We start from the raw sequence: 15,870 nt of genomic DNA, 5'->3' as shown, positions 1-15,870 counted from the left end.
TCACCCCTTTGACAACAGCAGAAACACTGTTGGTGCCGCCTTTGCTGGGGAAGGGGACGATAATCTCCTTCTGCCAGCCTTCAGTCTGGTGAATTGATGTCAGAGGAACCCCTAACACCTATATTGCACGGGGATGGTGCTCCTGCATAAGAAATATATTGATGCAGAGATTAGAATGGAAACACGGCTTCCAAATATGGAGGAGACATGCCAAACTCGAGGATAACCTTGATTTTGTCTTCCCCTCGCAGCTGATGAGCAATGTGGACATGGGAATAATTGCAGAGACCCAGGCCAATGACAGCAAGGCGTTTGACAGGGCCCTGCCTTCTGAAGAAACGCAGGTGGCCTTCTACCCTGGAAAGTGCTCCAAAAGGGGAAAAAAGTCGATCAGAGCACAAGGCTAAAGTTAAGCTTAATGCTTAAGGCCAAGGCGACTCAGAATGACCGTCTGCTTCACCCAGGTCCATCTCGGACGTTGTTCCTGTTTTATAAAAGGTTTACTAAATCTTCAAAAGAATAAAAATATAAAGGTTCCTCCTACATCACTACAACGGATGTATTTTCAACCTTTTATTTGTGCAAACAAGAGCCAGAGGCCAAAAACACAACTTCTCCCCAGAATGTTTTTTACAATCAGGATCATAAGTTGGAAGAAGGATGGAGACAAATAATAAGGCGTAGTGTAAACATTTATGTAGATGTTAACATTTATATTTACACCAGTGTACAGGTTGGCTGGTGCTTCCAGCGTGCGACAAATAAATAACTAGCACATAACATCAGTAGCGTAACATTGTAGAAAACCTAGCGAAACTAATATCATACAAAACAAACTCATAAGCACCGAACATACTTTACATTCAAAATAAATACAAGATTTCTACAATGTACAATTGTGGGTGAATGTAAACTTACAAATAAAATTACTCGTAAACAACGATAAAGTATTCTATAGCTCTCGTTAACAAATAACATTAATAATATCAGTCTAATAGCAGAGATTGTTTGTGGCTTAGATCTATTTCACGATGGCACAAAATAAGGAAAATGTACAGTGTTTGTAACTATTATACACATTACATAGTATAAATATTGTACTTTCAAATATATTTAGTACTAAAATGGCTGGGATGAAATAAATAGTTCTATGATGTTTTGATGAGGTTGTAAATTAAACAACATTTTTTAAAGAATACGATATGAAGATGAAGTCTCATAAATACAGTAGAAAATTTCTGTACCATTCAATAACTTCAAAGCATGTATGTTACTGACTTATTTTCATTTAAACCCTATGTTATAAGTTAATAAAAATCATAGTGGGGCATATTTAATGATCATTAGCGAAATGCACAAGCCACGTCAGACATACATTTCCATGCAGAATTCGATATAAAAAATAACTAGATAATTAATCTGTTTGAAAACTTTGCACACTCTCAAAACGAAGAAAAGTCTTGCATTACATGTTTTAACTTAAACTGTGTTATTTTTTCTAAATTCTGCACGGAAATGGCTTCTGTAACCGAAGCTGAAATCCCAGATTTTAGTCAAGTATTAAATACGTATTTTGAAAAAGTTGCTGGACTGGAGTAAAAACAACGACAAAATATCTTTTACCGGAATAAGCTTTGCTTAATAGGAATTGATTTTTTAATATATATTTTATATAAAAATCACTTAAGTCTACATAACACTACCTTCTGCTCTAACTGGAGGGAGTGAATTTACCGACATGTTTCATTATGCGACCTTTTACAAAAAGCACAATTTTTTTAACAGTATGAAAGTGAGCTACGCTACAAAACTACGATATAATCTCCCTAAGATAAATTTAGACATAGACCTAAAGTGAAACAAGTTTTTTACTGAAGAGGATACAAGTACCATGCCGTGATTTATCTCAAACGGGACTGAAAATTTAGTCACACAACAAATGACAACTGAGAAAACACATAGGGGGCGTCGTGCGTTTGAATACAACCTGTCTCAATCAAGCATGTCTTCAAATACAGCTTTTCAAATAAAAGTGTTTAATCACAAGGGCCCCTGTAAAGTAAGACGTTTTGAAAAGCATTAGTTAAATGAGCAAAGCTCGAATAGACATTCTGGCCTGCGATGAGCTACATTTTTGTCATAATGCATCACTCTTTAAGCTGGGTATTCAATTTACAAAGAAATGTTGTGCATTGATCACTATAAATAATGCTCCCATAAAGTTTACCATCAAGTTTTGTTATTAAATACGAACAGCAGTTACTGTTATTAAGACACGTTGGGTATGTAATAGACAAATAGAATAAATATAGACTGTCATAGGAAGGTTCTGCGATTTGCTACTAGGAGTGCCATGTAGTTATGGCGCACACCGCAACAGGCAAGGAGCCGTATGCTACCAGCAGACGCTGCAGAGCGGTGTGCGCCATAGCTACATGGCACTCAAAGCGCATGCTGGAACTTATGCTAACCGCAAAACTGCTGTCGGTCTATATTTATTCTATTTGTCTATGGTATTGGTATCACTCTGCCAAATAAAGAATAGAATAGTTTTTAATTTAATTTCGGCCACCTTACCTCAGAATAAGATTCCAAATATTGATATAAAAATTTACAAAAAATAACACTGATATTTCATTCAGGTGTAGAACTTCATCAGAGAGTCGACTGAATATTATTCAATATTTACTAATGTCCTTCATGAATAAGACTAACTAACAAAATTATACTATATTTCTAAAAAAAGACTTTCAAATACAAAAAGGCTAGGAAAAAGTCTGGAAACGCCCGGTTTACTTTTTAGCGCGTTGCTGTAGGAAATCCAAACTTGGCACATATTTACAACATAAGAAATTGCACTTTTTAATCAAGGTGACAACTTTGCCCCAGCTCCCAAAATGGGGTATTTTGGGGGCAGCCCCAAATTTTCAAATGTAAACACCTATCAAGTGACCCCTCATTTTAATGGGTTTATCAAGAGAAATTGAATGACGGAAACCAGAGGTCAATAACGCACCCCTAATCAAAATGGCAACCATTTTAATTATTTAAGATGAGCAATCAAGATATAGTCTGGACACCCTCAGTTAACTTTAAAAATTTAATATTTTAATACTGACCAAAAGGTGAATTCTCTTTTTTTATAAAGTTATGCTGAGTTTAGTTTTCCTGCTATAACCTCTTAAAAAGTTAATAGGGGATATTTCAAAATGACTGCTATTTTGATTAGGGGTGGGATATTGACCTCTAGTTTGCGCCATTTAACTTGTCTTGAGAAACAGTTTAAATTAATGAGTCACATGATAGGTGTTTACATTTAAAAATTTTGGGTTGCCCCCAAAATTTCTAACTTTAATCAAAAAGGGCATTTTTTTATGTTGTAAACATGTGCCGAGTTTGGTTTCAAATTGCCACACGTAAAGTTAACTGGGGGTGTCTAGCCTTTATCTTGCTTGCTCATCTTAAATTAAAATGGCTGCCATTTCGATTAGGGGTGCGATATTGACCTCTGGATTGTGCCATTCAATTTCTCTTGATAAACCCCTTAAAATGAGTGATCACATGATAGGTGTTAACATTTGAAAATTTGGGGCTGCCCCCAAAATACCCCATTTTGGGGGCTAGGGCATTATAACTTTGATGAAAAAGTGCAATTTCTCATGTTGTAAATATGTGCCAAGTTTGGTTTTCCTACTGCAACGCGTTAAAAAGTTTACCGGGGGGTTCTAGACTTTTACCTAACCCTGTAAAATTATTCCAGCGCACAACGCCCCATCGTACATTCACATAGACTAAATGTACAGCATAAGAAATTTAGCATTTCCAAAAATATATAAATGAGATTACATGTCAGGAGTTATTTATTTACAAAATCTTACAACGCAACATGTACAGGATAGAGTATTAGACGATCTATGCATAGCTACAAACATAATATCAAGGGATATAGCAATCATTGCGGGAGGTAGGAACAACTATGTTAAAGCACTGATATGACACGCACGTAGATAAATCTATTCACAGACAACTCGTCAATATTATTTCTCTTGGTATGGTTAAGGTTTCCTCGCGGGAAACTCCTGACTAGAATACAGTGGTTTTGTCGTCAACATTATCCCTTTGACGGTTTCAAAGCATAACAAGTAAAAAAAAAACAAAAAACAATACAGTGATAAGTATTTTTGTGGGTACCTGACAGGTAGTATTTAATACCATCATTAGTCTGCAATCTTTAGCAATAAGCACTTAATTTAAATTTCCACGGTTTTTTCATGCTGTTATTTTTTTTTACATTTCCATTTATTCAAATACTGGCAAAAACCTTATGAAATATTAAATACGTATTTTCAAAGTCTACATTCTTTTGACAGCAACCTCTTTCATCAGAGGAAAAAACATTTCAAATTCTTCTTTTTTAAATGCACAACTTAATGATTCTTGAAGCCTACAAATCTTTGAAACCAACAAAGGGAAAACTCATCTCTTGAGGCTCTCCAACCAGCAGCCTACTTGAGTCAAGCATTAGACTCTTTCAGATTGTCGAAATACTCCATTATCTGCTGATAATCCATTCCGAGATTGAGATCCTCGAGGGCCAAAAGATCTTCCCTCGCTCTGTGCTCCTCGTCCGCCGAGAACATCGGGTTGCCCACAATGGTGGCTCGTTTGACTTCCCCGTTCCCCGAGGTGCTGAGTTCCACAAACGTGTCGTCTCCTTCTTCCATGTTGTGCTGCGGAGCCCTCGTAAGGTGTCGTCCGCCTTTGCTGCGATGGTGGTGGTGATGGTGGTGATGGCGACGGGCTCCGTTCTCAGGCGTTCTCCCTCCTCGGTTGTACTCCCTCGGTTTGTTTATCCTGTGCAGCATGTTCTCGTTCATGTTCATGTTGGGTTCAGTAGTTGAGTTGCGGTGTGGCGGGACAGGCGGTCGGTATTCACCCTCCACAGGTACACCGTGGGGCGGCAGAGGCGGTGGGGTCGGAGACCTGGAACAATTACTAGATGTGAGTTTGATAAAAAAAATAGTTTTACTGCCCTAAATGTTCATGTTTTTAATGTCCGTGTGCGTATTTTATTTCTTGTTAATGTTAACGCCCTTCAAATAAAGGGACAAGATATCAAAGTAGAAAAATGTCGCTTATTTAAATTATGAGAAAAAATTTTGCTGGATGGTTAAGTTATACTACATTACTTTTCTGGAGGTGGGCAAACTCTTTCTGGTTATAATTGACTCTAAATCCTATCCCTTCATTTAGCCACCTAATTAACCAACCTAACCTATTAGTAGGGTAGGATTTAGGGTCAATTGAAAACAAAGGTTTTCCGTACCTCCTGAAATATAGTGTTAAAAACACATATCAACAGGACAAGTCTGACTATTTACCTCAGAATTCAAATAAAGTATCCTTTGTAATAATGATCTTTGCAAACGCAATTTAATTTAGATGCTTGCAAATAAGGAGAAAGTGTTGACTCACAGGTTCCATTGGTTGTCTGCAGGAGGAGGTGTTCTGTGCCTGGGACGGTCCTTGACGTAGGTAGAGGAGTCGACTGTGAGAGGTCGAGGGTAGGGTCCAGGCTGGTCGTGACCAAATGATGGGTTTGTGGTGATTCTCATAGCTTGAGCTGTAGTTGCCGGCACAAGCATACCTTGAAGACAAGAGATAACTTTATAAAACAACCACTATTTACATCATCCTCATGTAATTGTTAAAAAAAAGCATACACCAAATATGCATCTGCTGCACCCCTTTTTGTAGAACTGCTCAAACTTGAAAGTTAGTATGAATGTAGATGCTGTTCACAGTTTTCTTGAGTTTCTCTTCAAATCAATGCCTTAGATGAGAAGTAAATTAAGTATTTTTATATGTAATTTAATTTAACTGACGGAACTTGTATATATTGTTTGTGATGCACTGGGACCCTACCTGAAGCACGTTCCAGAGTGGCACGTCCCAGCCAAACCCAATCATGAGCGTTGGTCGTCGGTTCCTGGTTGTGTGGAGGTCGTCTCGGCAACATCATCCCGTTGGCTACCGGCGTCATCATGCTACTACCAATGCTCTTGCCAGCCATTGACATGGCGATCGGTTCTGGAACAGTTAGTGTGTTTTACAAGTTTGCAAGTCTAAAATCCCCATAACATTTTGTCATAAATCAGAAAAAAAGTGACATGACACTTTTGCACTCATAGGCAACAAAATATTCTTCATTTCAGCCTCTTCTAGTCGTAACCTCCTGTGTTGAGACCTTCCTACTAAACAACGACCTTAAAAGAGAACCACAGGAATGCCGTATTTGATTGGACACTCAGCCATAAGCCAATTATTATTGGTAATTCAATTATTCTAAATTTACTTATAGCTTTTTATTTATTTAATAACCTTTTCTCACCCACAAGTGGTTTGAACAGGTGGACAATAAATAAGCAAGATTTTCAACTAGTGGGGCTCTGGCATATCGGGGTATCCCAAACTTTACTTTTCTTTAATACTTTAATACTTTCTTATAAAATGGCAACCATACAAAGTAGGTATTTTAAGCCAAGTATGAATGGAGATGAGTTTAGTATTAGTGGCGCGTCTTGTAGTCTTGTTAGTGACTTATAGCCCATAAACTAAGGGCCTACAGTTATATACCTACAGTTTATAGTGGAATTCAAACCATATTTTTGCCTTGGTATTAACGAATAGGTCTAATTATCGGGATATAGTACTGCGGATAGTCGTAGTACTCACTAGTGCGGACATTAATCCACACCAGGGAGTATCGCATCCACAGTGATGGGAACAGTATTAAAGATAAATATGACAACAAAACCAACTAGGTGGATTTCTATGTAAAAACCACTATTTACCTGGAGGCAAGTCAGGCGAAGACAGCGTATGTGGTTTGAATTTTGAAGCGTAGACGACGCAAGACACGACAAACACAACAATGGCAAAGCAGAACGCAGCCAGCAGGACGTACATCCCTATCTCTAGAGGTGTCATGTGAGCGGCAGAGTTGCCATGGTGTCGTGAGCCGAGCGAGTGAGGCACGCCTCCTCCCCCTCCGCTGCTGTGATGTTGACGCGCCTGCACTGTCGGCTCATGGTTGTTCTCGTCTTTCAGTGGGATTCCTGAAACATGATGACAAATGAAATGTAATACTCAGGCTAGAGATTGAAACTTACTGATTTAAGATAAATTTGTTGTTCTTGAAAGGATCTGAGATATGTAGAATTAATGTCTGTTGTTTGTAAACTTGGCCGATTCGTAGGAAAAGCAAGCATAAGGACAGTAAATCAGTATGTTCCTGTTGTCTGTTTTGTGAACTCGTTCACTCATATCGAGCGTATCTATGTGTAGGCCCAGCTTTAGTTTTAGCGAATTTCCCAACAGGGAAGAAGCTATTTTATGCAACGCTTGCAGCTTGGCATTGTTTTAATTTAGGGATTTGTTTGTGTTAGTTTTGGTTCATGTTTTAAAAACAAATTCAATAAATTAATGAGAATTTCTGTAGTTGTTAATAATATACACAAAATATGAATGATATTTTTTAGAAAACCTTGCTGGGTTAAGGAAGCCAAGTCTAAAATCTTGTTTAGGCTTTGGGGCAAAAACCTGAATAAGTGTATACAACATGCAAAGGATTCTTAACAATTTATTTGTATTTGTGGTTATAAATAAGTGTTGACTGACCAATTAGGATATCATGAAGGTCGACAGTATCTCTGTGAGCCTTGCGGTCCCGTCCACTGTTGGCTCCTCCGTCATTCTGCACAAAGTCTGGACGATGTTGCATCATGTTGCTGGCAAAGTCTACCTCCACCTGTAAACAAACAGTTTTGCTTTTAATTATTTCATTAAAGTACCTATTTTAATTTTTTTCAATAGTTAAAAATATTTAAAAAATGCAATGATCAAAAATGTGTGTTTGAAAGGTCGCAGCAAGTTTAGAGGAGGAACTTCATTATAGCTAGGTTAAATGTTTTCATTGCTAAGCACTATAGCACTAATTTGTAACTTAATAAAAAAATAGGTTATTGTGTGTATCTGTTACTCAAGAAAGCAAAATCTACTGAACAGAAATCATACACAAAGGTAAATTGTGATCCTACTTTATACAAAGACCAATTCATGTCTTTTACTCATCCCACATTGTGTTTTAATTCATACTTGGGTAAAAATACATCTTAGTAGCATCCGCATCTCAATATAATGAGTTTTGGAAATATTTATTGTTCTTCACGACAAAGAAAACCCACTACTGTACTGTATATATCACAAAATAAACTTTTAATTTTAAGCAAAAGCCATATATACAAGTTGAAAATAACCTGCGCAGTAGCAGACACTAGTGGAGGTGTCCGCTTGGCTGGTCCCACCCGGCACTCGTCAGGTGTCAGGAGCGCCACCCGCAGTAACTCCCCTCTCCCCTCCCCCACAGCGATCACCCGCGGGTGTGAGAAGGCGTTGGGAGCAAACGCCACCACGTCGGGACTGAGGGAGTCTACGACCAGTGAGTAGTCAGAGAGGGAGATGTCCCGTAGTGGAGTGGTCGATCCGTCCGAGAAGTCGACCTCCATGTCTAGCAGGCCCTCCTGTTAGATAAAATGAAAATTTAGGGGAAAAATATTATCATTATAATGAATGATGGTAATAAACATTAATGATTGGCACACAGATGTTAAAGATGAGAGGGTATGTTTAGGTAAATATGAAATATTATAGAATCCAAAGGGTGCAATATCTGATTTTTGTAATGGAATTAATTTTCTACAGTTGATGTTTCAATATTACAATAAACATAACAAGTGAACATAAGTAAACAACACTGCAGAACACAACCATGAGGCATTTCCAATGTAATAAAACGCCCAGACTTTTACAACATGGAATGTGTTGGATTAGTGGGGTTAACTGTATCACAAATAATTTTAAAGTTTGTTTATGAAATATCATTCCATCATAGAAAATATCTGTCACAAATAAATAAATAACTAACATAGATCTTCAACATCATTTGGTTATAGGCCTAGCTGTCCTTATAATTGGGCTTTAAATAAATTGTCTTCGCTAAAGAAACAGCTGATAATATTAGTCAGTAACAAGGCTACACTCCATTCTACCAGCATTGCTGTCTCAAAACTCAATAGTGTTAAAGCTACAGCACCAGAGAGTGATGTGGATACCTGGTACTGAGCTGTCAGTTTTCTGGTGACGGACGTCTCTGCTATGTAGCCGTTGTCTATGGCAGAGTCTGGTGAGATGTTGAGCTGCAGACCTGAGACGATGTTGACTCTCAGCTTGGTCACAGACACCTTGTCACTCCCCACCCTCACCTCTTTGGCTCCTATCACCCGTCCTGTGATGGCCGACAGAACCTACAAGCACACATAACCTATAATGTTGATTGTTGTCTATGACTGAGTCTGGTGAGATGTTGAGCTGCAGACCTGAGACAATGTTGACTCTCAGCTTGGTCACAGACACCTTGTCACTCCCTACTCTCACCTCCTTGGCTCCTATCACCCGTCCTGTGATGGCTGACAGAACCTACAAGCAAACATAACCTATAATGTTGATTATTGTCTATGGCAGAGTCTGGTGAGATGTTGAGCTGCAGACCTGAGACAATGTTGACTCTCAGCTTGGTCACAGACACCTTGTCACTCCCCACCCTCACCTCCTTGGCTCCTATCACCCGTCCTGTGATGGCTGACAGAACCTGCAAGCAAACATAACCTATAATGTTGATTGTTGTCTATGGCAGAGTCTGGTGAGATGTTGAGCTGCAGACCTGAGACAATGTTGACTCTCAGCTTGGTCACAGACACCTTGTCACTCCCCACTCTCACCTCCTTGGCTCCTATCACCCGTCCTGTGATGGCCGACAGAACCTACAAGCAAACATAACCTATGTTAATTGCTGTCTACGACAGAGTCTGGTGAGATGTTGAGCTGCAGACCTGAAACAATGTTGACTCTCAGCTTGGTTACAGACACCTTGTCCACTCCCCACCCTCACCTCCTTGGCTCCTATCACCCGTCCTGTGATGGCTGACAGAACCTACAAGCAAACATAACCTATAATGTTGATTGTTGTCTATGACTGAGTCTGGTGAGATGTTGAGCTGCAGACCTGAGACAATGTTGACTCTCAGCTTGGTCACAGACACCTTGCCACTCCCCACTCTCACCTCCTTGGCTCCTATCACCCGTCCTGTGATGGCCGACAGAACCTACAAGCAAACATAACCTATAATGTTGATTGTTGTCTATGACAGAGTCTGGTGAGATGTTGAGCTGCAGACTTGAGACAATGTTGACTCTCAGCTTGGTCACAGACACCTTGTCACTCCCCACTCTCACCTCCTTGGCTCCTATCACCCGTCCTGTGATGGCTGACAGTACCTACAAGGAAACATAACCTATAATGTTGATTGTTGTCTATGACAGAGTCTGGTGAGATGTTGAGCTGCAGACTTGAGACAATGTTGACTCTCAGCTTGGTCACAGACACCTTGTCACTCCCCACCCTCACCTCCTTGGCTCCTATCACCCGTCCTGTGATGGCTGACAGTACCTACAAGCAAACATAACCTATAATGTTGATTGTTGTCTATGACAGAGTCTGGTGAGATGTTGAGCTGCAGACCTGAGACAATGTTGACTCTCAGCTTGGTCACCCCTTCTGGGGCATTGGGGAAGTTTACTTAAACCTTGAACACCATGATAAATGATGAACACAAATAAGCGATCATTTCGTGACCATGTTATCATCTTTAGGCACTGCCTGTGGAGTAGCTTGATAAAATTATCATCTATATTACTGGTGGTTAAATTAAGGTACAAAATGGAATGATTAGTGTTCCATGTGTTACTTGCAGGTTTTTTACTGTTTGGTCCATTGTATCCAACAAGTTTCGTGGTAGAGCACCATTGTGAACCAACATGCAAAACCAATCACGTGATAAAGTGTTTTATCGTCTAAGATTATTAGTGTTGCGTAATTACCTGTACTTCTGTGCGTCCCACACTTCTCCCCTGCAGTGTACAGCCGTGTAAAGAGGCAATGCGAGGGTCGGACACTCTGAGCAAGCCCAGGACTAGATCTGTCACCCTCAACCATGTCCTCCGAGACACTAGGTAGCTCACTCGGCCAGAGTCGTGGTCTGCTGCTAGGAACCTGGCGTACACCTGCACATCACAAGGACAAAGTTGAGGAGGTTGATGGGATTATTGTAATCCTTTTAGTGGTGGGTGTTCTTCAATATAGAGTTTTTGCCAGTTAGAGGGGATCACAGTCAGATAAACTAGTTTTGAAAAAAAAAAAAAAAAAAAAAAAAAAAAACTAAGGCCTACCTAAAATTGTGACTGCAATCTCTCCTAACTCAGAAAATGAGTTATCAGTGATTTTCATAGTCCAGAGACCCATAAAACCTGTTAAAACCTGTGTAAAACCTGTGTGTGTAGGTTAAGGTTAAGGTAGTTCCCATTCCAACTCATACATCTGTTACTGGGCTTAGGGACTTCAACCAGTGATTTAAGTGTTATATTACTTATTAAGAAGACTCGCCCACTGTAGAGACTAGTCGGTCATCAGTTTTTAAGCCATAAACGTGCTTTAATGTTTTTCTGTCGTCTTGAAGACATTTTGTGTAAAATGTAAATAAAATAATTTAGCCTAGTGTACCCCTACGTACCCGACGATAGAGTAATCTACAAAACGGTTGTAGTGCAATAACATATCTGGATTGTGAAGAAAGTAAGTAGCTAATATCTATGAGATTGAGTTACTAACCTCAACCGGACTCTGCTGATATCGTAATCTACAATGTGACGGACTCAGCTTATCATCGTCCACAGTGTTGTCCACATCTTCTGTCACCATCCCTGACCATCGGCCTTTACCATCTTCTACGCTGCGTTTCTTAATCTTGTTCGTAGTCCTACTGTAAACAATATTTCTTAGACAAAACTACCCACAAAACGACACTTGTTGTAGGATAAAATAATGGGAGAAGGACAGAGTTTTGACTTGACAAACATCATCCAGAATCAAAATCACAACTCAAATTTATCCATTGCAGTAACAATGTAATGTGCTGCTGTGGATGAACTAATATATTTCTACAACATTCATGATTTTTGTGGTGATTTTACATAAATAATTTTATAAGGAGAACCCATAGGAGCTAGGTCACCAGCTTCATTAACTTTCATCACTTTCTACCAAAGTAAAGCATCGTAAACTGCTACAAGCTACTACAAACAGCTGTGTTGGCTAACCTTAGATGTTCATCAGGCACTCTCCAACCCTTGATCTGACTAAGACGGAAGTCGTTGACGCTGACTTCCAGTGGAAACTCTGGCATCCACAGAGTGAAGCGAGCGAGGCCAGTGTAAGTCCCGTACTTGACCAGAACAGACGCGTTCCACGACCCTCGAATCTCCGATCCATCTACGTACACAGAGCTACAAGACGAGGAAACCTGCAACAAACCCAACACTCAAGATACAGTGTACCAGCGTAAAGTGATGCAACCTATAGTGGTCATTTATAAACAAAAATCTATTCAGAGCTTAAGAAAACACATTTTCCTTCACAGACCAGAATCCAAGGCCAGCCATTAAAACCATGTCACTCCTGTGATTAGACCATTTAATTTTATAGGAGCTAAAATAAGAAATAAAATGATAAATAAAATACATTGAACCACTCAAACTTTATATTACAAGATATAAATATTGGCCTACAATAAAATGGTCACCAACTAGTCAATAAATTTTGATAAAGCCAAAAAGAAACATTTTTAACTACACCTAGCTTTTTACTCTTTTAATAACTCAAACAAAAACTTTATGAAACTTTAAATCAGCAAAGCGGTGATAAGTGCTATTATAGCTTTAGTGCTAATTAATGAGAAAACTTCCCCACATTACACCAAGTTAATTACCACCATTAAAAGTTGGAAAGTTCGGAACAGATTTCATCGCTATTTAACTCAGTCAGACAAAAGTTGTCGGGACGTATGGGGATGCAAATATAAGCAGCGAGTGGATCTGAATATTCATTAATGCAGGGTAATGGCTAAAATATGTAAAGGAAACTACCACTGTTACAGCTAGTTTAGTTCCAAGTTGGAGAACAAATAATGCTTTTTATCTTAGCAATTTTACTAATATCAATAGTTAAAAATTAAAAGTTTACGTAACAAATTTAAATATTAGTTGCTTATAATGTAAACTGGTAGATAATACATAATTTTATGCAAATTTGAAAAAAAAATGTCTATGAAAGTAAAAAATAAATAAATAAAATATCATTTGTATGAAAAGTAAATTAAATTAGGAAACATCTTTACTCAGGTGAAATTAGGAAATAATGGTAATTTTATTCAATACCCACAGTTAACCCAACAGTTGTAAATCTATAGGTATGGATCCTAAAAAGAAAAAGTGAAACAGCAGTTAAAATTAAAATTCAACAAAAAATCACAAATTTTCCTTTTTAAAAATTTGACAAATGATAAAATATCATGAATAAAATGTACAATAATTATTTCTATTTTCCATTATTTAAGTTTGAAGTAGGGATGGTCAAGTCTCGAAATTTCGGGAATTTTTAAATCTCGTTACACGAGACGAGATTTCTTTTTGGCCGAGATTTTTATCGAGACAAGAAAAAGAACAAAAAAAAAACGCCTGCAGAAAGTCAATGCAATACCCGCAATACAGGAGCGTGTTGTAGTTGCGTTTCCTTTGCGAAGGCGTTCTTATTTAATTAATTCTTCAAATGTAAATATTACTTTAATTATTTTAATAACATTTGAAGAGTTTTTTGTTAAGTGTTAGCAGTGTGAGGAATGTTTTATTACTATAAAAAAAGTCAAAACAAGTAACTATTTTATAAAAATTAATATTTTATTTTATGATTTATTTTATTTTATGATTTATTTTATTTTAGGATAAGTTGAACTCTATCCTAACTGATATCACTATGTTTCCTAATCGTAGGCATTTTTAATAAGTTAGGTGTGATTAATAAAAAAATGTTATGCTGATGTTTTTTAATAAAAGATTGTAAATATTCTTGCCTATTATAATTATTTTTGTATTTAAACAGTCATCTAACAATGTTACAAAATCAGGTAAAAATTCCGAACATGCATTTCCCGTTGTGTATGAGAAGGGAAATCCCGTCTCGATCTCGTCTCGAAATTTTATGAGAAATAAAAAATCTCGTCTCGTCTCGTCTCGAACTAAAAATCCAATCTCGTCCATCCCTAGTTTGAAGCACCTTTAACAATCCTGCAGTAATGTTTCGTTGCTGTTCTACTTCCGCAATGAGACCAAATTATCAGCATAACAATTAGTGATGTATGTTCTACACAGTTAGAAATAGGCTAATATAACTTTAATTAAAATACAAGAACTTATGTGCGGCGTATAAAGAAAAAACCTTTGGGTTAGGGTACCTTGAGGACACTTTCATCTTCCGAGTGACAAGAGGACTGCAGAGTTACGTCAGCCACTTTGCCAGCCTGACTGACGATGAACACCTTCATAGCCTGGGACACCTGACGTCCCGTCAATACTGCCGTGTTGATCACCTCCCAGTTCTGTCAAAATAACAACAGTGTAATAATACGAGGAGTAAAATTGTTGAGGAAGTGTTGCCGCAAGCACAGAAGGCGATGATGATTTTCTGTAACCGCGAGATATGGTGATGATGATGACTACAAGACCCCGGATATTAAGATTAAAAAGCTGCTTATTTGTATTAGCAAAATTGAAAACAAGTTGGAAGTTATTTTGAAAGGATATCTTTTAAATTAAAATTATTTTTGTTTTCCAACTCAGTTTGTTAAAATATTGCAATATGACAAAAAAAAATAGTTCACCACATGGGAAAAAAAAAGTGTGTTTTCAACCCTCGCTCATTTTCCGAACAAGGCGAGCTCGGGTAATAGAGAGTCACTTTAAGCCCTAGTGATTAAAATAAACTGTAGTGTCTTATACTATCAAAATGGTAAACATTATTTTCTAGTGTTTACCTTTGATATCGGTAGGACCGCCTGTATGTCGTCCTTCTGTATCTCTATCTTGGCAGTGATCTTCTTTCGCTCATCATCCTTGTGTGGCCCGCGGGTGTGATGACCTCGCCTCTCCTGTCCCTCTAGCACGTAGCGGACACTCCATACAATCCTCCCCTCGTCCCACAACTCTGCACTGTCCTCCACCACCTCCAGCAGCCAGCACAGCACCTCCTCCACCCTAGGGACATAGGGAGGGATCAAGTATTGCAAGACAATGACAACCTCTAGCACGTAGCGGACACTCCATACAATCCTCCCCTCGTCCCACAACTCTGCACTGTCCTCCACCACCTCCAGCAGCCAGCACAGCACCTCCTCCACCCTGGGGACATAGGGAGGGATCAAACATTGCAACACAATGACAACCTCTAGCACGTAGTGGACACTCCACACAATCCTCCCCTCGTCCCACAACTCTGCACTGTCCTCCACCACCTCCAGCAGCCAGCACAGCGCCTCCTCCACCCTGGGGACATAGGGAGGGATCAAACATTGCAAGACAATGACAACCTTTAGCACGTAGCGGACACTCCATACAATCCTCCCCTCGTCCCACAACTCTGCACTGTCCTCCACCACCTCCAGCAGCCAGCACAGCACCTCCTCCACCCTGGGGACATAGGGAGGGATCAAACATTGCAAGACAATGACAACCTTTAGCACGTAGCGGACACTCCATACAATCCTCCCCTCGTCCCACAACTCTGCACTGTCCTCCACCACCTCCAGCAGCCAGCACAGCGCCTCCTCCACCCTAGGGACATAGGGAGGGTCAAGCATTGCAAGA

General features: G+C 39.0%; 1 protein-coding gene across 1 annotated transcript in view; it reads right to left on the bottom strand.

The window, feature by feature from the left end:
• Window positions 1-686: 686 nt before the first annotated feature.
• Window positions 687-15,870, bottom strand: part of LOC128991830 (transmembrane protein 132E) — a 202,195-nt gene continuing 187,011 nt past the window's right edge. Inside the window, exons 7-18 of the mRNA XM_054415040.1 lie at window positions 15,042-15,261; window positions 14,463-14,606; window positions 12,274-12,476; window positions 11,786-11,936; window positions 10,999-11,181; window positions 9,174-9,365; window positions 8,319-8,582; window positions 7,681-7,810; window positions 6,855-7,118; window positions 5,926-6,090; window positions 5,476-5,647; window positions 687-4,983 (exon numbers count right to left, since the gene is read on the bottom strand). Of these exons, the coding sequence (XP_054271015.1) occupies window positions 4,515-4,983; window positions 5,476-5,647; window positions 5,926-6,090; window positions 6,855-7,118; window positions 7,681-7,810; window positions 8,319-8,582; window positions 9,174-9,365; window positions 10,999-11,181; window positions 11,786-11,936; window positions 12,274-12,476; window positions 14,463-14,606; window positions 15,042-15,261 (2,557 nt within the window). The 3' untranslated portion in view covers window positions 687-4,514. The remainder of the gene's footprint in view (window positions 4,984-5,475; window positions 5,648-5,925; window positions 6,091-6,854; window positions 7,119-7,680; window positions 7,811-8,318; window positions 8,583-9,173; window positions 9,366-10,998; window positions 11,182-11,785; window positions 11,937-12,273; window positions 12,477-14,462; window positions 14,607-15,041; window positions 15,262-15,870) is intronic.

This window comes from Macrosteles quadrilineatus, unplaced genomic scaffold (assembly GCF_028750875.1).
Source record: "Macrosteles quadrilineatus isolate MER2022 unplaced genomic scaffold, UCM_ALF_1.0 Scaffold_1__1_contigs__length_201487025, whole genome shotgun sequence".
Lineage (NCBI taxonomy): Eukaryota > Metazoa > Arthropoda > Insecta > Hemiptera > Cicadellidae > Macrosteles > Macrosteles quadrilineatus.
The sequence above is the reverse complement of the archived record's forward strand: the minus strand, read 5'-3'. Positions and strand labels throughout refer to the sequence as shown.